Source organism: Tyto alba, unplaced genomic scaffold (assembly GCF_018691265.1).
Source record: "Tyto alba isolate M040663 unplaced genomic scaffold, T.alba_DEE_v4.0 Super-Scaffold_6, whole genome shotgun sequence".
NCBI lineage: Eukaryota > Metazoa > Chordata > Aves > Strigiformes > Tytonidae > Tyto > Tyto alba.
In genome coordinates, this window is record NW_024881327.1 from 46,321,834 (window position 1) to 46,346,678 (window position 24,845).

Consider the following 24,845-nt stretch of genomic DNA (forward strand, 5'->3'; position numbering starts at 1 on the left):
CTGGGGACTGGGACACCTAGTCGTCCTCCCAGCTCTTTCCCTGCCTGACACCTTGAGTGACACCAGCCAGTTGTTTTGCCTATGTCTCACTTCTTTTTTGTCTTTTAAAATGAAAGCAGTGATACCACTGCCTTTTGTAAGATGCTTTGTGTGCGGTAGAATCAGTGACTATTTTTAGGATGATAATATCCAAAATTGCCAGGAATGGTTTAGGTGAAATAGAGTTGAGGTGGAGCAGGATGATGGAGCAAATCAGTGTCTCTCAAGCTTTTCAGTCTATGCGTCACTTCAATCAGTTAAGAATAATTTCATGCCTGATCACAGAAATGGCTGCAGGGCCTGGCGGCAGGGTACTGCATGTCTCGCTGGTCAGGGAGTGCTGGTGGAGAGGGGCATTCGAGGTCCCTGAGGCCAAACTCTCAAGGACACTAAGATACAAATGTTGTCTTTCATAATACAGCAATTAGCAAGAAATGAATGTTTACAGGGGACTGGCATTCAGTCTGAAGTACTATTTTTTTCACATTTGACTTTCAAGCATGTCTGTTCCATAGCATTTCATAAACCCTCACTAAATCCCAAACAAAGACAGGAGAAATTCAACTGTTTTGGTAAAGCCAGTGATTCAAACAGTGCAGCAAACAGCTGGTCAAGAGGAGGCAGCCAGCTGGGCTGGTGAACATCATGTAGAAAGCCCACCAACTCAAACGCGTGGGAGTTGCTCAGGTCCGTAGGATCCCACAATATCTATAGTGTTTATTTGTTGTTGTGGTCCTTGGACCCAGCTACTCTCCAAGCCTATGCCTGGGTACAGCTCAAGGGGTATGACAGGTTGAGGACCGGTCCAGAAGGCACATTGGATGAGACTGCACAGACATGACTCCTCCACACTACAGGATCACTGAACATTGTAGCAGCAGCTCATTAACCCTGATACCCCACATACCTTCATATCACAAAACTTCTGCTTTACACTCTGAAAGCAGCTCTCTGATGGGCTGCCACACTTCAAGCACTTTGAACTTAAAGAACCCATCCCAAACTAAAAGCAAACCACACATCAAATAAAGTGATGACTAAAAGCCACATGCGGACCAGTAGCAGCCCAGAGGAGATGCAGGGTGAAGTGGCTGCAGTGACATCTGCCAGTTGAGATCATGGATGGAGAATGGTCTTTGGCCCTGCTTTATTTGGCAGATTAGATATAATCAGTGTCTCAGATTTGGCTTGGGCACTAACAAAATTGTTACTTCTGAAACTTCTTTCTATTCAACTTTTAGGTGTTTTGGTTTCTGCATCTAGGAAACGGAGTTAGTGATCTGAATCACAGGTGAGGTGAGAAATTAAATGGGATTTGAGATGCTGAAGCAGAGAGCTGAAACTTGTCAGTGCCAGCTCTGAGTGCAGATCCCCTCCTGTGTGGGAAGACAAATAACTCTTTGCTAATTACCTAAGCCTTGCAACACCCAAGGAAACAGGGGGATTGACTCCAAGGCACAGTGAAGGAGGTTATTTCTGGACATAGGGATAAAACACAGTAAGGAATTTGAAAATATGGAAGAAAGAAACATGCAGTAGCTGCAATGAGCCAAATCCGAAAAGCACGGAAGTCCTAATTATTTCTTTAAGGCCATATGTGGGGAATAGTGAATGAAGTTGCTTGAATTATGGATCCTCAACTTCAGCGCTCTGCCCTCAACACAGCTCAGGGCAGTCAGCAGTTCTGATATCACTGGTCTCGCATGCCATGTCATACTACAGGATGGATTTTGGAAAAGACAAGCTTTGTGACATTTAAACATGTAAATATTACCACTCCAATCACAAAGTGCAGGCAGTGAAGAAACTGCAAACAGTTCAGGTTTTGGGGTGTGGCTGCTGATGGCTCTCCCTTCTGCTTCTAAATATAAAGTTTTTCAAACTTCACCATGAAGTGACAGCTACCCCTTATCACTGAAGGCCAGCTGTTTCTTCAGCACTCAGCTGTTCCTGCTGCTTGCTCGTAGAAATGGAAAAAAGCTATTTAGAGATGCAAATCTGCAAAGCCTTTGAGCACATGTATATCTTAGAGTCTGTCCTTCAGTTCTTAAAGTAATTCAGTTGATCTTCTTTCACACCTATTTTACACCTCTGCACCCACGCTGACACCACCAAAGGTAGTCCTGGTTCACTGGCACAAATAAAAACAGATCCAGAACAATTCATTCTAGGTATTTTAAAAGTTTTTATGGTTCCTCCAATGAAGGACTCAGTTGAATTCACTCTAGGAGAAATAATCTTGGTAGAACTACTCATCACTCTCCAACACATTGTTGCACACGGTAGAGAAAGCTCCTTCCATGCAACTACAGGTAAATGTGTGTCAGCACTTGTTTGTTTGGTATTGAGGCAACCCATACCTTGTCCTTCCTAAATGCATGTGGCTTTACTCGGGATTTCATCAGCAGGGGCTCTGCATGTGTGTGTGTGTGTAGGGGTGTGGTTCAAGCAGACTAATACAGTGTATGACTCCTGAGGCTGAGAGCCACCATGAACAGAAATCAGCTGTTTTTTGTGACTGCACTGGTCCCTATTTTGCAATCCTTAACAGCACTGTAAGACTCTCACGTACACAGTCCAGATGGCTTCAGTGGCCCCTTTCTTCCCAAAGCACCCCTTCCATGCAGGGAAGGGTAGAAGCACAGGGCCCTGGAAAGTGCCAATATCAGTGTGAAATTGTGTTCGATCATCTTAGAACATCAGCCTTCAAAATACTGCTGTCCACATTTAAAAGCAGAAAGAGCAATCACGTCGAGACTGATGGTTTTTACCCCAGAAGTGGTTAGAGGTGCCAGGTCTGGGTTCCCAGGGAGTGCAGGGGAGGGTGACGGCAGCTTCAGCCCAGCGGTGGGGTCGGACCGAGCACCGAGGGGTGTCCGGTGAAGGCAGTGCTTGGTGGGGGGCGCAGCACGGGCTAGGCACCCTCCCGAAGCACTGCTCCTGCACACTGCCACGCTTGTTTGGCCTCCTGTGTTTCTAGCGGCAAACGATGTGTGTTCATAGTGTGGTGGGGAGGAGCTGGAGAAGCTTCACGCCTCCAGAGCCTCAGTAAATCTGGACCTGAATCCTGGTCTCTCCTACCAGCATATCCCACTGTCGCCCAGGTGCACGTAGCATGTTCATCTTCCTTTCTGGACATATGACTGATTCCACGGTGCATGTGCAGAACAATTTAAGATACATTTAGACACATATATAAAGAAATACAGGTGCTTTGAAAATCTGAGGTACTGCTATATCGCTGTGGCTACAGTACAGAACAAGGGTGCCTTATCTGTACATCTTTGCATTTTCATTACTACATGCCCTAAGCACGTGGTCAGGCAAAAGGAACTTTCTTTGCTGTGTGGACAACACAGACCTATGCATATACGGTTTCACGATATTTTGTAACAGAAAGCAACACCAAATAGTGTCTAAACCTACTTCCAGTTAAGGCAACAGCAAAACTGCCATAAATTTCAATGGGTTTACAGTGAAAACTGTACTGTCTCACCCACATGCAGCAGAATTTCAATAGTTCAAGCAGCAAGTGGAAAATGTTACAGCAATTTTTTCGCCTTTGCAATCTACGCACCAAATTCTCTTCTGCCTTCTAATTCATGGCGTCAGACTTTTTCCAGGCAGATAGGAAATTCTCTTAAATTACAATCACAATGCTGCTTTCTTCACAGCCTTTTATTTTGTCTTATCCCTGATGCCTGGACCAAATGACAGCAAAATGTGATCTGTGTTTCAGCAACGTTCAAGCTCCACATTACACTTGCATATCTGAGGCAACAAGATCCAGACTAATAAATTATCAGGTGTAATGTATATGTAGTTTTACCACAATCCTGTAAAAAGAGTAAAGCATAATCTTTATTTTAATCTGGATCGCTATTATCCTCTTAGAAGGAAACTGTAGCTGACATCTTTTGCCAAGGGATAAATACTCGGGACAATATTCTGCAACCCTCCTATATGGTGAATAGCTCTTCCTCAAATAGTTCAATTAAAATCAATGGGACCACTTGTGTGCATAAGTGCTATTCTGCAGGAGGACCGATTACAGGCTTCAGCACTTTTGGCCTGAAAATGTACCACTGTGTGATCACAGCACAGTTTAAAATGTGCCTATTTTAAAACTACTTGCTCGTGTTAAAACCGAGCAGTTTTAGGCAACAGCTGTGCAGCAGCTATCTGAGATAAGGGTACAAAGTTAGCAGTGCAAATAGGGTGGTGTGGACAGGAAAGGTGCTGAGCTCCTTCCTGTTCAGCCTGTACACCAGGAGCCAGGCTATTCTGGTAGATGGCTTCTGTGCATCCAGATGACAAAAGGCAGCTAATATGCTGGCAAGGCTTGGAAAGCTGGCAGTAACTCCTGACTGCATTTCTCAGGGCTTTCCACTGTTTCTTTTTTTCATCAGGTTAGACTATTGTGAGTTTAGTAATTGTTTCAAATCTTTGTGCATGTTTTTACAGTACTGCTGTCTTCCTGTCCTGCTTGCGCACTGTAAGGGGTTGCGGATGTATGTGCCAGGTGCATTTTTATAGCATCGCTGGCATCCCATTTGTATCATCTGTTTCATTCCGATTCATTTCTTGCCGTACTTTCCACTATGAGAGCAGGAGGCTTTTCCTTCGGTTGTAGTCATATGCCAACATTCTTCTTATAGGACTGATGGTAAGAACAAACAGAATTCAAATCTGCTTGAAATGTCAGCTAGCTTTAAAACTCCTCACGCACTGGTGATGGTGAGAAATCCCAGAGGGGGTACACCAAGAGGCCCCTTCTTGCTGCAAGACGCACAAGGGCCCAACCCGACTGCCTGGTGACGCCTGGGGAAGAGGTTGATTTTATGCCCTCAGCGCCTGGAGCCTGGTGACGGGCAGGCATCTCCTCACGGCCTGATGCCCCGCTTCCCTCATCATCCTCACAAGGGTCTCTGGGGATACCAGGGACCCCCACGCTCTTCCTCCCTCCCCATGGCCTGGAGCAGTGCGCTACTGTTTACAGGGGAAAATAACAATTTCTGAGTGGAAACGAGGGGACAACAGGCGCTGTGGCCCAGCTCTCAGCGGCTGCCACGGCTCCACGTCCTTCCCTCCGCGGCCCCCGCCAGCGGGAGGCCGGTGGCAGGGCCGACCCTCCGCGCCTCCCTTGCTCACCGCCTCGGCTGCGCATGCGCAGCCCGGCTGGGAGGGGCGGAGCGCCACCTCCCCTCAGCACCGCCCGCCCGGGGTGGAGGCCGCGGAGGTGGAGCGCTGGCCCGGGCCGGTGACGGGCGCGGGAGCGGGCCCTGCGCCAGGCGGCACGGCAGAGCCCTGGGCAGGCGCCCGCCCGCAGCCGTGCCGAGCAGCCGCGGTGATGGCGGCAGCGGGCTTCCTCCGCGCGAGTCGCCGCTCCCCACGCCTGGACACGGCGGCGTGCGGTACCGCACGGGGTACTCCACCCCGGCTTTTTTCCAGTTTTTATTCTTTTTTACTTTTTTTTTTTTTTTCGCCCTGCAAGCCCGCGCTGCTGGCGGCAGGTTTCCCGTTAGCGCCAGAACCCGCCCAGCCCAGCGAGCGTGCCACTCTCGCGGCGGCGTGTGAGGGCGGGCATTAGGGGCGGGGCCTGGCGACGCCCCGCCCCATCCGCCTGCCTCTTCCTCACAGCAACGCCGCGCCTTCCCGCCCGCCCATTGGCTCCCCGCTTCCTGCCTCCCCGCCTCCTGCCGCCCAGCACGCGCCTCCTGCCCCATTGGCCCCTTCCCCGCCTTCATTTGCATGGCGCCCCGAGCACCAATCGGCGGTCGATGCCTGCTTAACATGCAAGAAGCCGGCCACTCAGCGAGCGCGGGGGCCGGGCCACCACGTGCTGTTGCTAAGCTTCGGCTTCTAAATTGTTACTATAGCGGCCAGCCAATCGGAGCGGGCGACGGGGATCTGTCAACATTCCCTGCCCCGGCCAGAGGGAAGGGGGGGGGTGCTCTGGCTGCCGGTTGGCCCAGCGGCCGCCCTGCGTCCCGCCCCCGCGCCGAATCGCCGTTCCCGATTGGCGGCGCGGGCTGCCCGTTGCCTGTGTGTCAAATGTAGGTTGAGAGAGGTGCCTTATAACCGGGGGCTTGGAAGTCCCCCGCGCGTGAACTCGGCGCGGCGCGGGGCGACGGGGGGCTCGGCTCGGCGCAGGCAGCCATGGAATTGAACTCTCTGTTAATTCTCCTGGAAGCGGCCGAGTACTTGGAGAGAAGAGACCGAGGTACTGGGCGCAGGCGGGCAGTCAGTCCCTCACCCGCGGGCGCTCCCAGCCGCTCTCGGCCTTTGTTGTGCGGCGGCGGCCCGGGCCGGGGGAGCGGCCCCGCGCCTCACCTGCGCGGCCCCGCGGGTCCACCCGGGCCCCTCCAGAGCCGCCACGCTGGGGGAGGAACGCTGCTCTTCTCTTTGCTCTGCTTTTCATTTTTTATTTTTTTTTAATCTATCTATATATAAAAAACCCCAAACAAAACAAAAAAAAAATGGTTATTTTTTTGTCAAGCTCCGGATGGGGATGGCGTGTGTGTTGCAGCGCTCAGGATACCTCACACTTCTCTGTGTGTGGCAGTCGTTAATTGTATGGCAGTGCTCCCCTCCCCCCCCCCCCCTCAGCACAGCGTGACAAGGGTTTGCATGATCCGCCTCGTTTTTAATGTGCACTCAAATAATCCTCCTAATTTCGGCATTTTTTTTTTGTTGGTTTATCGAGTTGTTATATTTTTTGCCTTGCTTCTTTAAGTGATGCCAGAATAAAATCCAAACAAATCAACTGGAAAAAATTCTGTTCTTTACCCTAGTGTTCCTGCAAAGGAGGAAAAAAATGCATGGAAAAAATATATTGCCACTAATGCTGACTTTGTCCCTAGAAGCAGAACATGGCTATGCATCAGTGTTACCCTTCGATAGTGACTATTCCAGAAAGAAAACAAAGGCAGGCACCATGGCCAGAAAATCCCAGAATAACAGGTAATAGACGCACCGCTTTTTCAGAATGATTCGGCAGCTTTTCCAATGTGTCTAGCTTATGTGCAGTGCATACATTTATTAAAAATAATAACTAATCCAGTGTCTTAGTTTCCCCCATCCCGGTAGTCGCCATTTTTATCCTGGATGGGCTTGGCTCTGTTTTGATCTCTCATATAAACACTGCCACGCGTACACCATCTCCTTAGTACTCACTGCACTTCTAAACCATCCGCCCTCATCGCTCCTTCTGCTCAGCGCTCACCCACAGTGGCTTTTACTGCAGATCTTAACACCATAATCGCCACCCAGACTTCTCTTTGCATGGCACTAATTTCCCCCCCCCTGGCATTTATTTATAAACCACAGGCAGTGATCCGGCCGCCTCCCCCATCGCAGCCAGAGCAGATGCAGCCTCCGGTTGCAGCGCGGCGCCGGGCTCCCGGAGGGGGGAGTGTGCAGGCTGGCGGGGGGAGACCCACCCGAGCACTTGAACTTCTCCTGTAGGTATTCAGTGAGAAGGTGCTGGAGTCTAACTTGACCTCTCCGGGGCTTCTGCCGCGCTGCCGGCTCGCCCACCCGCCCGCCGCATGCAGATCCGTCAAAGTGCATGGCTCTGTTGTTATTTATCACTTTTATCGTCTGCCTTTTTGTCGTGGGAGTGGTGGTTTTGTTGTTTTCCCCGCAGCCGCTACCTGTGCTGCGATGGCATGAGCGGAGGGCTGCTGTGCGCAGGCTCTCTGCAGCTTTGTTTGCTGCTCGGGCAGCGGCTGTGTACGTGCAGGAGGCTGTCTTACAGGGACAGTGCCGGCCCCTGCCTGGGAGCTGCTCCAGTCCTGTGCTGTGCCTGCTCTGCTTTGCTCTTCCAGGGCTGCTCCGGAGAGGACCGAGGACCGTGCCCAGCTGGGCCTGCTTCACCCCGGAGCGCCGATGCTCTCCCCAGCACAGGCTCCGCTCTGCACGGTCGGGCTGGATGGTGGCTCCTGTAGAATAGCCTAAAATGAACTCGGCTTGCACGTGACTTGTTTTCCAAACGAGCAGTGAGTCTCAGCGGGCCCGCTCCGCTCTCGCTCCGCCAACGGGCATCCCGCACGGCGGCAGGCAGCTGGGTCTGCTGGCAGTTGGGAGGCATGGGGCAGAGGGCCAGCGGCGGCTTGCGGGGCACTGGAGGTGCAAACTGAAATTAAAAGCTGGCGAGCTCCCTCCTTGAGAAAAACACGAGCTGGTGAGCGCTCTGCTCGTGCCTGCTGTGGCTGAGCAATGTGTCTTGAAGATAACTGAGGGGGAGCAAATTGTTCCCCTGTGCCCCTGCTCCGAGCAAGGCAACCATTTTGGCGGGTATTAATTGTAATGCTCCTACATTTTTTGGTTTTAGTTGAATTCTTTGTCTCATCCTGGAGCATAGAGAAGACGTCAGTTCATTTTAAAAAAAGTCATCAGGAGTGGGAGGCGTGTCTTGTTTCCTGAGACACTTTGCTCCTGAAGATTTTTTATTATTTTCTTATAAAGTACGCTTGCTGCTGTTAAAAAAAATTCGCAGTTAACCTAATCAGGTCTCATAGGATTTCCAGGTGTAAACTGCTCACTGAATTGTATAGATTTCTTGGGTTTTTTGCCTCTTGCATTCGAGAAATCTGTGTTACTTACAGAGCTATTATTCCATCGTTTCCGTTCTTAGGTCTCTTGTCATCCATTGCAAAATAGTTATTTGTTTGAACTGTAAGCTGCTTTCTAGAGTTTTTAGGAGAGGATTTGTAATCTATCAAATACAGTAGAATTAAAAGATTTCTGGTTACAGATTTGCTAGTGTTACTAAAGCTGAGGCACACACTTCTGCTTGCAGATACCTTCCTGCTTTTCTTCTGCCTGTAGATTCATATTTACCCCTTCAGTCTTTGGCTCTGATTCTCACTCTGTAGCAGTGGTAGCCTTCAAAAATGCCGTCTGACGGTATGCAGTGTATACGTTTACTTACACTTTATTTTCTTCTGGCTGCAGCGATTAGACTAGGGATGAGCTGTCTGTGTTATGGGACAGGATGATGCTTGTTGAGAAATGGTCACCACCAGGAGGGTGCTTGGCCTGGTTCAGTGCAGACACTGGGCTGGCTTGCCGGTGTGGAATTTGGAGGCGTATTGCTTTAATGCAGCACCCTGCTATTTCAGGGATGGAGGTGCAGCAGCAGGGCTCTGTGGGCACCTCTACGTTGTACCGACCGACTGCACCCACACCTAGCAATTGCTGCCCAAGTCTGCCTGTGAGCTTAGATTTGAGAGGGAGATATTATCCTTACGTTTGAATATCCGGTCTAAAATGGATGAAGTACACTAGCATCGCTGGTTTATTATTATTTGGAGCTTATAGGCTATAGGGCTGAGCCTCAGACTAGAGTCTGAATTTTTGATAATACAATTAAATCTTCCTAAGCAACTCAAAGATTAACAGAGGGAGACGACTGGCCAAAGTTCAGAGGATCGGGAATGGTCGTGGGTGATGTGAACCACTGGGCAAAGTGTTTGTCCATATTGTTCCACTTTAACCGTTTTCCAGACATGCTGGGTTCGGAGCATCAGATGCAGGCAGGCATGATTGTGTACATGTCTGAAATTCACGCCTTATTAATGCATTGTTTTTCTTACATATAAAAATGTATACTTAAGATTGAAGGAGTAAGAAAGGAGCACATAGCTGCACATTTCAGAACTGCAGGGGCTTTGTTGTTGTTTTCATTATCTGTTTTTGTATCCTGCTGCTTGCAGCATCTGATCTGATTAAAAAGTGAGAGAGAGATGTATTTTTTATATTTTTTTTTATACTTTGAGCTATACATCTACAAAAACACGAAGGACATCTTCCTCCTCATTCTTGGAAAATCAGAAAAGAAGGGAGGAGGAGAAAAACTGTCAGATGTGAGGAAGCCTGGTGTGCTGTACCCTTCTTTGTTCTGTATTTTCTCCCCCATGTTGCCTGCTTGGCGGGGAGGAGAGCGTACCCCGTCTAGTGCAGGTGTGCTGACCAGCCGCTGCAGGCTGGGGGACTGGGCAGGGGTGGATTACAGCTGCCCTGGTGTTCAGCGAGGGTGCTGATGGACGCCTCCTTCCTCTGCCAGGGTGGTGGTGATGTTCGTATAAGAAATTGTATCTTAAGACCTCCATCCTCTCGAGGAAGGCTGGCAAGGCCCAGATCTGCAGGAGAAGGGGGAGGAAGGCTGCCCGTCCTTTGGACAGTATGCTCAGGTCTGGGCTAAAAGCTTTCTAGCCTCTCAGCTGTGATTAAGTGAGAAGTAATTTTGACAGGTTTGGATTCATGCAGGGAAAAATACCAGCCGAACTGCATTTAGTTAAATAAAATCTATAAGCCTTTGGTCCGTTGTAGGAATTTAACATTTTTGCTTTGCCCACAGATAGCTTTGGATCAGAATTGGAAGTGATCATTAGCAGTTTGTTGCTAAAGAATATTCTCAGGGTTACTGGTAGCAATCAGACATAATTTGTAGCCATTTGTTTTTCACATTTCATTTTACATTAAAATTACTTTATGTGTTTTCTTCTCACTCAGTTTCCTATGATGTGCCTTCTCCCATGTCACACAAACCAAACTGCTCTGTTTTCTCTCTTTCCAGCTTGCCGTTTGTACTGTGTCCTCAGCTGAGATTCAGTCTTGTTCCCCTTCAGTAGTTTTGACCAAAATCCTCTGGCAAATGAAACTGGATTCTTGTTTTGCAAAGAGGACAGGAGATTTGAGAAAGGCACAAGATTGTATTTTGTGGGGAGGTAAACCTAGGTCACATCTTCTTACACTAACACTTATCAGGTACTTGACCACAGTATAATAAATGTGTCCTTTTCACAGAGCAGCGGCTGTAGTTCCCAAAGCAGTGCCACGCAGTCTAATAATTCTTGTTAATGTGTAGTTGGAATTAAAGGCATAAAACAAACAGCTGGGTTTAGTGCAGTTGTGCACTAAATATTGATAACAAATATTCAGAAGTCCCCCCAAGCTTGCTGTCTGATCCAAGGAAATGGATAGGTAACACTGAGGATGTGCGGAGGAGGAATATGACGCAAATCTGAAATTTGATGACGTTTGCTCACGAGGCAAGGCACTTTGACAGAAAACCATGTTAGCCTGCAGATAACTGGGCTTTCTTCTGCCCTGGCTCTAACAACATTCACCAGGTGTGGGATGGCTTGAGCAGTGTGTGGGTGTGAGGTCTGTGTCCGCCTGTGTGCGGGGGAGCTCAGACAGCCACTTTGCCACGAAAGGGTCAGAAATAAGGTAAAATGAAAACTAAAATCTTAGTGTTAGATGCCAGTCTACTGAGGTCACAGTTAAATTTACTTGCAGAGAAAGGAATTGGACGACAGTGGTGCAGTGTGTTTAGCCTGTTAATTTAGGAGTTGGTTTATTGAAAGGGGGGGGGGGAGAAAAATAAATGCTGGTTTATAAATATATCTTTTGTATCTATTAATTAATATTTTTCCTCATGCGTTATATAAATAGACTTGTACTTTCTGCTGTGTTCTGGCAAAGGGATATATCTAGAAAAAGATGAAAGCTGCATTTGGTGTTTCAAATAAAAACAGAGCTTAATGTCCGAATTCCTCTGTTAATGTTGGCTCACAGCGAGGGTCAACCTGTGGCCTGCAGAGTGAGCCCCTTGCTCTCTGCAGATGTTATTTTGTGCCCACACAAAGCAGCTTAGGGATCAGAGTCTGATTTTATTTTATTTTTCCTTTTTTTTTTTTTTTTTATTTTATTTCTCTTTTTTTTTTTTTTTTTTTTTTTTTTTTCTTGTGGGAGGCCAAGAATAAAACACTGCAAACCAGACTCTGCAGACACGGCTCCTCTGCTTTTTTGCCTGGCTTTCTGAATTCAATAGATCCCTCTGGGTTTGCTTTCCTAAAGCAGGTGACAGAGGGACAGCAATTGACATCACCATGCTTGTTTTCAAAACTGATGCATTTTAGTCCCAATATAATAGATCTCACCAACTGGTCTGTCACCCCTGAGGAACTGCAGTAGGTCTGCAATGCCTGGGAGTTCCAGTGCTCATGTAATTGAGGAAAACAAATTGTCACTGTATTAGAAGTGTGTTTGAACCTCACCACCGCAAACATGTGGCAGCGGAAACTTGAATGAGGTATGGGAGCCACAGCTCTGCATCAAGGCTGTGCCAGTATGCCTGATTTGCAGATCCCAGCTGGATCTGCAAGGCCAGTTAAATTTTGCTGTGAGGAGAATGCAAAAGTAATTTCTAGTGGGTTAATTCCATATAGGCTGTTTCTTTGACAGGCTGTAAGTAATGTGTCCAGTTTAAAACAAATGGAAAAAAACCAACCACCCAGGAGCAGCAAATACTGGGCAGGACTTGTGCTTATGCTCAGGTTTAACACTGCGCTACTCCTCATCTCTGGTGATTCAGGTAGCGGGCTGTAATATTTTCAGGTGCATCCATGGCAGGTTATATATATGGACAGGGAATTCCCTGGAAGTGAATCAGGATCCTTCCAGCGAAAAGCTGCATGGCAGTCACATTCAGACAAGGCTGCGTGTGTATGAGCAGCGTGCTCTTACACACTGGCACGCTTGGGAGTGGGAGCTGGATGCCGACACTTAACGTGTAGTACCTTGTAAAACTTCTTGCTCTGTTTGTTCTTACTCTTTCAGCCTGGACAAAAGATAAAGTGCTGGCAATGTAGTTTGCAGGTGGACCCCCAAGTGCTGTGTGACCTTAGGTGGAGTTGTGTCCTCTGCACATGGGTTGTATAACACCCTGCCAGCCCTGCCTGCACCAGAAAGCCCTGGCACAGGCAAGGTGCATGCCACTGTTTTAAGCATTTCATTAACTAGCCTGCTTTCCTCCCTATAGTGCTTTAAAATGCGTTGGCAACTGGTAACGTATTGGTGGCTTGCAGTCTAGACCTGGCTCCCATTAGCACTGGGAAAGAAATTTCAGCAGTGTTGCCGATACGTCCCTGCTTTTGTCAGGAGCTATGCTGGTTTCCTGCTGACAGGATGCACATCTGGTGGGGCAAATGGTTAGAGGAGCAGGGGAAGGTGTCTTAATGATGAAACAAGCAGCACTTTGTGCATACAGTGGAATCTCAACCCGGTACACATGCGGGCAGTTCCTGCTGGTTCACCTGTAAACTGGTAGAAAGCGGACTTTGGCGGGGATTTGTCTTTTCTGTGTTAGTCTTACCTCAGTTAGCACCCATCCTAATTGCTTAGGTGTGTCTGCTGCCTGTTGCATAACCAAATGCTCAATACTGAGAATTCTTGTTTAGGAGAGGGAGGGTGGTGGAAGGGGATAGCTCTGGGGACGTGCTGTTGGAAGTGGCACAGCATCTTGCAAACCAATAACTGCATTTACTTGGCTTCTCCTCCTTCTTTCAAATCTTCTGACAATTTATTCACAAAGAAAATTTAACTGCTACTTATTAGCAGGTGATCTGCTTGGCATTTGCTAAAGGGATATTAGGGCTGACTCAGGTCAACAATGTAGTCTAAGCAGCAGTGTTCCTGATCTCCTCCTTCTGAATCAATGAATTTGCTGATGATTTTTTTGTTGTTGGCTTTTTCCCTTTATTTTTATCTGAACCTTTTTATAGACACATTTCCTTCATCACTGCTACCCCCAACTCCCCCGGTTTTGCCTGGAGATTTAGAACCCAATACAGTGAACTTAAGCCAAACACTGAAAGTCTTCCTTCTCTTGCATCAGCTTTTGAAGGGCTCCACAGACCATTTGTCTGAAAACCACAGTCGTATATCTGTCTGTTTTATATAAACATATATAACCATATATCTTCTTATTCTTGGCCTGCATCATATCTTTTACTGAAGTAATAACAGACTCCATTTTGAAACAGAGGTGGTGCTTGTGGTGCTGGTTTGTGTGCAGACCAGTTTTCATATTTTTTTTTTTCCTCACTTCAGGTTGCATGAAGAGCAGGAGGAGATAGTATTCTTGCAATATATGTGCTGTAGACAGTAAAGGAGAGAATAAACAATATTTAGAGAGAGGTTCATCTCTTCTGAAAACAAACCCAACAAAAAAACACCCCATCATGCTTGTAACAGGGTATTTAACTTGCTCTGTAGATGGAGCAACTGTCAGGTAAATGTCAAAACTCTCAGTTTTGTTTCCTGGATGGGGACTGATAGTTGAGGCATTAGTCAGCCTCCTTGCATCTCCTGAAATGTGTGGCTGGTGCCCATGTTTGCACATTGCAGGCGTCAGTTAGGCTTTTGTGTCCCAAATTTCTCCACAAAGAGGCACACGTTTGCCACCTCTCGGTGTGGTAGCTGGCATAACCAGGGCGGGCAGCTGTGTCCCTCTGGAGCTGGTCAGGCAGGATGTGTCCCAGGCAAACTCCAGGGCCACCCTTCGTGAACCAGGGGTGCTTTGTAGGTGTGCTGCACTCAGAAGGAGTTCCAGCTACTCATTGCATCCTCTCTTAACCCAGCAAAATACTCTGTGCAGGCTGAATTTCTCAGCCAGTGATTCTCCTGGCGCAGCGGTCACCATGCATACTCACCGGAGCTGGATGTGAGCTCCACTACAGCCCACAGCTCAGAATTGATTAGTTACAGACATTGTGTTCATTTTTGTGTGTAATTGCCAAAAAAGACAGGGAGGTCATGCCATAGGGGTGAATCTAGACCAGCCTGTATTTCCTCTCTCTTCCCGAGTTGGCTGCAAAACAGTGTCTTTGTGCCTTTGACAGGCCCGTTGGGCGTGTCTGGGGAGATTGGTTCCCCCCTGAACTCATTTTCTGTGTGTTTTCATAAACGTTGGCGGATTTGGCATAGCATTTGTCACTTTTTGTGAACGATAGTGTGGATAAACATTGGTGGAGAAAAAGTTTGATCTCTGTGTGTAGGAGTAGAAAATAAAAACAATATCTCCTTATTGTGATAAAATGGCAAAGGCAGTAAATTGCAGTAAACCCAGCCCACCTTGGCCTATTAATGTAGCACAGAATATGTGTAGAATGCTTGCAGTGTTGATGTGTTGGACAGGAGTACTTAAATGGCACTGTAGGAATACATTAATTGCCTGATTGTGGTTCACTTGATGCAACAAGTTTAAAAAGAAAGAGTTCATAGGCTCTTCAGAAAAAAATACCAGGTAATGGTTGGCATAATTGATGTCTTGGTAACAACACTGGGATGCTTTTCAGTGACAGTGGATTAGCATCAGTGCTGAACCTTGTAGGCATTTGAATTTTCCTCTAACTGCAGAGGGGCAGTTCGCTTATTTACTTGCAAGATCAGGAACTGCACCAGCCTGAATAAATGGTTTGCGGGTTTGTTCATTGAATATTCCTTTGCTTGAGCTTTTCTTTCTTTTTCCCCTTTTTGTGGCTGGAGAGATGCATTCATCATCAGTAACACCTAGGTATGCTGCAGCGTCCAGCTGCATGTATGTGTGCGGGGAGAGGCAGAACGGCTTGCGGCCGGGCAGGTTGTGTGTTTGTGCAGGAAGACCTTCTCACCCTGTGATGTCTCTGCTCACTCGACGGACTGTGCGCTTACACCGCCCCAGAGCCGCCTCGGTCAGCACATCGTGCCCAGATGCAGGCAGGGGTTACAGCACACTGTAGGAGAGCTGCTTTGACGTAATCTGCCAGCCATAAAAGCTGCCACCGCCTTTGTATCTTTTGATCCTTACATATTCGACGTGTTTTCAGTGGGACAAAGCTAAAAGTCTGGGAAGTTGCTGTTTTGAAGTGGTAACAATAACTTCATTTTAGGAATGTTTTTAATCTGAGCTGTATAAATAAAATCAGTATTTCCAGCTGAATCAATTAAAAAAAATAATCCTTCAAGAAGTTATGGCTGCCTTCTAATGGCAAGAAACCTGAGGCATCAGTTGAGGAAAAACAAATAAATCTCAAATCCTAGTAGACTGGAAGATAATACCATACTGGAAGAGAATAGCATACTGGTGTGGTCAGTTCAGGGACTGTAATTTTTTTTTTTTTTTTTCTGTTTGTAAATTCAGGAAAATTAAGAGGATTCCTCTTTTTTGCCATTAATATGTCAACAGCAACAGCAGTGGTTAGCTGCTGATTTTTCTCTCTTCTCTGTGGGCTTGAAAGTTGGCTTTTTGAGTGCTTTTTACTCTTACCTGTTACCATTTAGATCTTCTAACACTTTCTGCCCCCTCATAATTTTTCTTAACAGATAAAAATCTTGTGGGCTGTTTTTATTACTAACCTGCTCAGTTTTTTTATGTCCAATTCTGTCTCTGAATCTGTTGAACACTAATCAATGCAAATTTATTATAATTCCCCCCAAACCCACGGTTTACTCATGGAAATTAAGTTGATACCTTGAAGTATCTAAGGGATGTAAAAGTGAACCAATTTAACAGCAAAGCTGTTTCATAATCCATATAAATACATGTTTTAGGGAGCTCTTTCGCATCTTATGCAGGTGTTGACTTTTAAATATTCTAAATCTTGGTTTATTTATCCTTTTCTCTAATATTTCTTTTCTCTTTTTAATAGGTCATCACACAATGAACTAGAAAAACATAGGTAAGTCTTGAGAAAAAAGCAAATTAAAAGATACATGGCTGACATTAGAATTACCATGCTTAATGAAGCATATTTTGTTGAAATTGTTTTGATTCTGCTCTGAATATTTTATTAAGTTGAGGGGTTTTAATCAACCAAAATCTAATAAGTATAATATTATTTGGCTTTTTTCTGTTGTTTGGTATGCTGTTTTTGAAACAATTCTGATAATTAGCTTTGGACTGATTAATGCTGTAACCCGTTAACTGTACCGTTACTAATAAAGAATCTGATTGCAGCAACTGTTTACTAGAGGTGTTAAATGCTACAAGTACAATCAAAGTGTTTTGTAATTAAGGTGGATGATTTTCAGGGAACAATATGTCACACAGGGTTATTCTATGTTTTTTTTAAAGTATGCCTAAAGTGCAGTTAATTTTCATCTTGCATGTAAGTACCTACAGATACGTTTTTCCCTTCTGTCTGCTTCCTTGCTGGTACGTGTCCTGTCCAAAGAGCTATGTGTGAGCTAGGAATCAGGAACTCCTGAGCTGCAGACGTGGGTCTCTGTGTATCCAGCACTGTGGAAAGCTGTACTTACTTACAAAGGACATTCATTAGACCTCGAAGACCCGATTTTTAAAGAACTCATGTTTGCACAGTTTTGGAGGCAGTGTTTAACGTCTGTTGTATCTTGTCAGAGTTTGTTTGCAGATGGGCTTTTTAGCTGTAGGAAGTCTCCTGGGGTATGCTGCTCAGAAGGTGCACTCAGAGCTGTTGGGTGCAAAAGGTGCCCATCTTTGTGCTGGCTTTCGGTTCCCCGGTTGCGCAGCACCATGGCACCCTCACTGCAGGATCGCTGCCTTTCACTTATCATTCAGGCAGCAGGACAGACTCTGTTTTGGGTAGTTTTTTGTGTAGCTTGTGGTCTTCTGGGTTTCATACATGCAAAGAAAGCAAGGGGTGTATGTGTGAATGACTTCAACCTCTTTGTATGCTTCTAAATACGTGAAACGTGGTTGATGGCACGAGATTGAACTCAGTGGGTTTGGGTTTTTTTGTGTTGTTCTGTAGCTGCAGTTATGTAGCAGCTAGACCATCACTTCCCCTGCATGCCTACATGCTTTCCTGTAGTTTAATTGTAATATGAGTAAACTGTAGCCCTGCCTGATAGACACGTGGTCATCCTTGAGATGAGAGGAACTGGGGAAGGCTGAAGCTCACAAATGCAGGCCTCAGCTGCAGAATGCAATGCATTGGCTAAGGCAGTAAAATCAGCTGGCAGAAGTTCTGCTGACAGTCTTCAGGAAAATAACTTCATGTAAAATTTTGTCCTTCGGTCACACTTCTTTAAAAGAAAAAAAAAAAAGCTTTGGCCCCAACTGTGCTTCTTTCTCACTCTCATTTTTTTCCATCCTCTTTCTAGATATGCTGTTCCATTTCTTCCTTTTCCCCTGCTCCATCATTACTGACTTCTTGTCATCCAAATTACATATTCCTTTTTTTTTCCCTTTTTTTCCTTCCAGTCATTTTTATAACCCAAGCATGGAGTTGCCTCTTCCTTCTGCTCTGCCTTAACATGTTTAAGCAGCACAGTAAATGAGGCACAGCAGCATTTGTAGCAGGTGCAGGGGCAGAAGAAGGATCTATTGATTGTTTAGTCTCTGTTCTCACTTTCAGTTCTGTGTTGTATCTTTGTAGTAGCTGGACCATATAGTATTTGCCTTGCCACCTTTTCTTTCTCTGCCATCTCAAGGTCAAAATAGGTAAACTGCAAGGTATGTCTTGTGATTATACAACTAATATTTATAACTGCTGCTGCTTGCTGTAACTCCTACAGTTACATTCTACTTGGAAGCCAGATTTTTATTATTCCTGGTGAGACCTGCGAATTAGTGCAAGATCTTTGCTTGTGCATATGGGTTTTCACAAAAGCAGATGAGGTGTGTACAATTCTAGTTACCTAATGTACTGGTACGAAGGACTCTTGTAATTTTAAGGTTTTTTTAACAACCCCCTCTTCCAGCACTGTGGGTGTATGAGCTGATAATATCGCTTCTACTGTTTTTCACTCTGTTTTGCTAAAATTTCGTTAAAATCCATCAAGCATCTTGCAAAGTTTAATGGAAGATTCACAGCCATAGTGTGTCCCTGTAGCAGCTGGCCCTTGCAGCAGAGCCCATCGACTTCCCCCGGCGCAGCCCTGCCCTGCCAGCTGTGAAGCACTGGATGTTGATTTTGGAGGTGTATCCTTTCCAGGACCAGCGCCTTTGACTCACCACTGCCATGATGCTTCTGGCTGAGGCACACTTGGTTATCTCACAGGACCCTGTCAAGGAGGAAGAGCAGAGATGGCTGCTCATATCCTCCTCCTTGCCCAGACCCTCACGTGGTGTCTGTGGGCTGGACTGAGTGCTGGAGGGCAGGGAAATGGCTTCCTCATTTACAGGGCCTCTGTGTCCTGGATGAGAGGGGCCAGAGCTGCCACTAACCAGAAAGCCACGGTAGCCATGTACTGGTACATGGTGCCGTTTCAGGTTCTGCACTGGTGCTGCACGTAAGAGGTTTTATCTCTGGTTTTGACGTCAGTGGGAATGACAGTGGTTGACCTCTGTGTGCGCAGACTCGGCCACTTGGCACCACTACCTTAATTTGCATTTTCTACTGCTGGGTCTCTTTTCTGTGTGTTCTTGAGGGGATGGTCAGAGGAAGACAAATGGAAGCAGAGACAGAATTCCAACAAAACCTCTCATTATATGATAGTATGCAGACTACATTTATGGTAAGGTGTTTGTCAGCAATTCATACATAAGATTCCTTTTTCTCTGCTTTAAGTCTCCCTGGAATACCCAGTTCAGAACTTCAGTGAGTGTTCATTATAGTGAAACTCTGTAAGGACTCATCCCTCTAATGGCAGTCCTGTTTTGGTCCCATGTGATTAAGGTTTGCACCACGAAACAGGAAACACACCTAAATAAAAAGTAGGAAGGCAGGAAACCTTCAATCCTAAGAACAGATGAGGTTCTAGAAGATACTTTAATAATTAACAGACAAGTCAATCAGAATGGCACTTGGATGTAACTAGTTCCTAATGACAAATATATACATGTATATTCATGTTATTGTTTCCAGCCAGACCATTATTATCAATAGACTTTCACAGAGCAATGTAAATAGCAAGTACATTGGTAATCATGACTTTTTGCAATGCAATTTTTAAATCGACTTAACCTGGCAGCTGTACCAAATTCAGCTTTCATAGTGTAAAAAAACCAATCATCCATGAGAGACTGGAGCATCTTAAAAAGCCACAGCATAATCTCATTTATTTGCATCAATTTATACTAGTTCTACATTGCAATGTAAAAACCAAGGTATATTCCTCTGAAGATTGTACTGAGATCTTCACACTGCTCTGTGAAGGCAGTGAGTCATCTGCCTTCTGTTACTCATGTGTGGACTTGTCTCCCAGCTTGCACAGGGCTGTGAGAGGAAGCGATGCCTCCCTGCCTTGGTCCATCCTTTCTTGTTGGAAGTGGATGGAGCCCTGACGAGGGCTACTGGGACTGACTCATCAGGGCTTTTTTGGTGACAAAGTCATTTCACTCCTGTCTGGCCATGAGCAGCTCTGCTGCAGGAGAAGTTCGAGATCTTGTCCTTTCTATGACAAAGTTGTTGAAAATGGCTTGTGAAACTGAACGACTTAACAGCTTTTAAGAATTAGTGAGGAAATTAATAAAAGTGTGTCTCGAAATCAGCAAGCCATGTGCTGCTGTCCCCAAACTGGCACTGGGTGAGCTGAACAAGTGCCTTGGCTGGGTGACCATGGTACAGCTTGATCTAGGTGGACAGTTACCTCCTGCCTCTGTCAAACCATTTGAATTATTCTCCGTGGGGTTTTCCTTGTTTTTTTTAATCAAGAAAGGAGAAGGGGCAGATCAGCAGTGGTAAAAGTTGTCCTGCCTGCATTCCACAAAATAATAAACTCCTGGCATGCAGTGAGAGTATAATTAGAGGAGGGAGCTGATTAATGTCTTTGGGCAGGATGGGCTAGCGATCTTGAGTGTGGCAGTGCTCAGCACTGCAGCATCTGACTTGCAAGTGCTCTCCTGCTTGGAGGAATCGACAGATCCCATCCCAGGTCCCCAGGCATAGGTTTGACAAAAGCTGGCGGGCTGAGCTGGGTGGAGGTAAAAAACAGGCCTTGCTGTTGGGAGAGGTGTGCTCTAGGGGCGTTCCCTTGCTTTCCTATGGAAGTTGCTCCAGGAAGTGCACAAGTGTTCTTCTCAATTACTGAGTATGGGGTGGGACATGGAGCAGTTCTCTCTTCTTCAGGGCTCACTGGTTTGTACTGCAGCGAGCTGAGACTGCCATGGAAATGGGCTGGATCGGTTGAGTGGGACAGCCCTGAATTTTTAGAAGTGCAAGATCAGGATGGAGAATACACAAAACAGTGACTTGCAATGTTTTTTAGAAAAAACCCAAACCTTTCCTTCTTCCCAAATGAGCCTTATGTATGCATTGATTACAGCACTGACTGGGGGGAGACTGAAAATGTTCCCATGCATGCAGAAGGTAATGCTGTCCTGAGGTTTGGGTAGTGCTTTGCATAGTCCTTACACCTAAAATCTCACCAGAAAAAGGTTGTTATATTGCATCATCATGTGTATGAAGTAGATATCTCTACATAAATGTGTGTTTTGATGAAAAATAAGTATTTTAATAGGAGCATTATGTTGTACAACATTAGCTGGTAAACTAAATAGAGTAAGTGTCACTAAAGTTAAGTTCTAATAGATAGTAAGTTTTCTCATGAAGGAAGTGCAGATGCCAGGAGCACAGTTACATTCATTGGTACATTAATTTCACCTACCAGAGTTGCTTGGGAGTTTATATAAGCTGAGAGAGGGCACAGATGCATGTCTTGAAATTCTCCCTGTAGTTCTTCATGTTACTAAATTCGCAGGGTTAATGAAAAGCATGTAATTGCAGATAAACTTGGAAGTTTTGAAACAGAACTGAAAGGTCATTGAAATAATAGCATACAAAAACAATGCTTAATGTTTATTTTTATTATGGGCTGCCTTTTCAAAATCACAAATTACCACTGCAGTTAGTACTGTTGTGCAGCATAACGATATAACTGCATTGATCCATCACATGGAATGGCTATGATGCTGCCAGTAGCTGAGGAAACCCCGTAACTGGTGCTGGAGGTTAACTATGTGTAGAGAAAGATCACCCAGTATGTGTCTTGCTGTCGTGCTTCCATCGGGATTTTAAACCAGCCAGGCTGCATGCTGCTACTTCTGCTGGGTCCTGCTTCCAGCTGGCCCAGGAGGGAGGGGAGAAGCTTGCTTTTTCAGCCAGTTTGTTTTCCTGACCTAGCTCAGTGTCACAGGCACACCCTAATGCCAGCAACGGGGAGAGGGTGGGATTGCTTCTTTGAGTGACAGTATTAATTTACAGTACAGAGCAGTACAGTTCACTTCTTTGTCAGTTTAATGTTTCTCCTAAGCATCCAGTTTTGGCCCCTATTTTCTGGAGAGTGCTGTGCTGGATGGGTCTTACTGACCTGGTACAGATCTCGTTGTTATAATGGGGCTATAAAAGCTGCTGCCATTCTTAGGACATGTCCAGATTATACGGAAACCATCCAGATTAGGTGGCTGCTACATTAGTGGTGGGAACCACCTCGTTTTACTAGCAGAATTTAAGCCATGTGCTGTGTCTGTTTCTTCTAGTTTTCTCATCAAGTAAGGGACTTTTTACACCAGCTGGTTGAAGTGGTTTATTGCAATTCAAGTGAATTGCAATAAACATACCTTTGCACTGCTTAAGCATGGTAATGTCTTAAGAATCTAACTTGCCTTTTGTGAGTTGACAGCCACTGTGGTTTAGGCATTTGCTCCCCCTCCCAGCTACAACTGCCTCTCTGAGGATGCCAGCTGTAGTGGTCAGTCGAATGGTGTTGCCTCAGCCAGTGCAAGGCTGAATCTCAGCTCAAAACCCCCTTTTACCCGTAATTTAACCTCAGGTTTCCAACAAAGGAACAAAGTACATGGTGGCATTTGTGTTTTTAAATTGGTGTTACAAGTTTTTTTGTGGAACTTGTTTAGCAAAGTCTATAAAGAACTGGACCCACAGAACTGAAAATGTAATCCTGTGCTTTTGTTGAAATGTTCCATATTTGAGTGTGATAAATCCATGGAATTAAAGAAATTGGAAGGTTTAAAGCTTTGTGCTGAAATGCTATTCTTTCCTTACCTTTTCCCCACCTCTGGGCAGACAGCAAGTGTCCAAACCTGTGGCTTCTCCTGTACTATATGCTGCAATAGCTACAATGAATGCCTGTGCACTGAACTGCGGTCTCACCCACACACATCAGCTCACCTGTTTGATTATGCACGCCCAACAAAAGTGTCTTCCCACTTAGACTGCTGGTTTGAAAAGGAGTGGTATATTAAGCAGATGAAACATGGAAGTTAATCTGCTCATGAAGTTATGTACTAGGTGTCAGAGATGTACATATCCTCATGCTTTGGACAAAGCTTTTATTTGGCAATGAAAAATGCACTAAAATACAGTCTTGACTGAATTGTGATGTCCTTTTTCCTGCTGAAGTTGGCTTTGAACTGCAAGGCCTAAGTGCCGTCCTGGGTCTGGGCTCCAGAAATCCATGTGCCTCCTGGCCAGCCAAACATGCAGCAGAAAGCAGATGGGCGAGAAACCAAGCACATGCATTTTTTCCACTTGAATTTGTTCATCCCTCTCTCCAAACATAAGTCCATCGTGTGTTGGCCTCTAATGGACTATGTGAAAGGTGGTTTATGTTTTCAGCATCTGCTAATTGACCTGGCCAGTTCTTATCCGTTGTGGTAAAAAGAGTGGGCTGGTGTTATACAAAATGGAGATAGATGGGCCAGGCTTCTAGGACCATACAGACAACAACTAGATGCTGATTCCCTGCAAATAGGGAGAGATGTTTGGTGGTGACTGCTGTCTTGATTGGAGGAGAAGAAGATCTGTTGAATTAGGTATTAAAACAAAAATTTACTTTTAAGCTTGCTTAGCTACATCTGGGCAAGTGAGCTGGAACTTGATTTTTTTTCTTTTTTTTTTTTTTTAAAGGTATTTAGGCAGCTAGTGGGCTTTAAGAAGCTGGCCTCTGAAACGAGTCTTACATAACACGATGGGAATCCTTGGCTGAATCCCAACCAGTCAAGTCTGTGGAAGCCCACAGACAAAAACTGGCTTTACAGAAGTGGTACCTGCCACAGTTTGAAGAGGTGGCAAATGCACATGGGAAGCCAGCAGTGCATCTCCAGCTGTTTAAGGCAAGGTTGGCTTTGCACTCAGGATTCACACCAAATCTTCAGGAGGCTGGATTATTTTCTCCCAGGTATTTCATGAGCACAAAATTTCGATGACCTGGTGTCCCTGGTTGGAGTAGACACTAAGAGATCAACCTAGGCTGGAGGAGGTGGCTGTATTCTGTAGGTTGCTTGTCCTGTCCCCTCCTCTCCCTGCTTCCATGTGGTATTGGCGTCTCTAGCTGTATTTTCAGTGCTCCTTTCCATGGGCTTCTTACCCTGTTTGAGTATGGGGTATACTGTGTCCTGGTCCCAAATTCAAAATGTCTCTTTCTAGATGGAACAATGTGTACTTCCCTGTTACAGCTCATGCTGCTTTCCCCTCATAGTCTCTGTTGGTGGACACTTGTGCTGAGATTTACTTACTATAGGGAATTCCTTTGCAGGTCATGTAATTTTTAATCTGTTTTGTTTTGGTTTGTTTTGTTTTTTTTCCCCTTGGTACACATGGTGGTTTAGCATGTGGCAGGCTGTGGGCCTGATTCTGTGCCCCACTCGGGATTTCAGTAGGAGCTGTGTGTGCCTGCCTGCAAGCTGAACCCCACATCACAGAAGGTGCAGTTAAGGTTCCAGATACTGTACTGAGCATGAACATTCAGCCAGCAGATGAAAAATGTGAAAAAGCATAATGCTGTTCCTTTATAGCAGTTTAATTTGAACTTTTTTCTTTTGAAAACAAAACAAAACAAAACAACAAAATCCAAATAAAATCTCCATGCATGTGATCCAGTTAAAACTGACTTTTCTTGTCCTAAAGAACTATACAATTCACAAGAAGGAATAAGTTATTCCTTTCCCCCCACCCACCCCTCCCTGTTTTTGGAAGGAGAGGGTGGTTTTGAGACTTCATAGAGTTCTGTGTTTGAGAAGGAAACTGGAAGCCATATACTGAGCTATGTACACATCCTGCTAGAATAGACCAGAGTGACAGGACTTGTCAAAT

The 24,845-nt window shown here is 45.7% G+C and overlaps 1 protein-coding gene across 3 annotated transcripts in view; it reads left to right on the forward strand.

Annotated features, from left to right (window-relative positions):
• The first annotated feature begins 6,096 nt into the window (after positions 1-6,096).
• MXD4 (MAX dimerization protein 4) overlaps positions 6,097-24,845 on the forward strand; it is a 39,491-nt gene continuing 20,742 nt past the window's right edge. The window contains exons 1-3 of one of the 3 annotated variants that reach the window (XM_042807743.1): positions 6,097-6,262; positions 6,834-7,002; positions 16,521-16,550. In XM_042807743.1, coding sequence (XP_042663677.1) covers positions 6,199-6,262; positions 6,834-7,002; positions 16,521-16,550 — 263 coding nt within the window. In that variant the 5' untranslated portion in view covers positions 6,097-6,198. The remainder of the gene's footprint in view (positions 6,263-6,833; positions 7,003-16,520; positions 16,551-24,845) is intronic. The other 2 variants (XM_032987328.2, XM_042807744.1) reach the window with 2 other exon arrangements.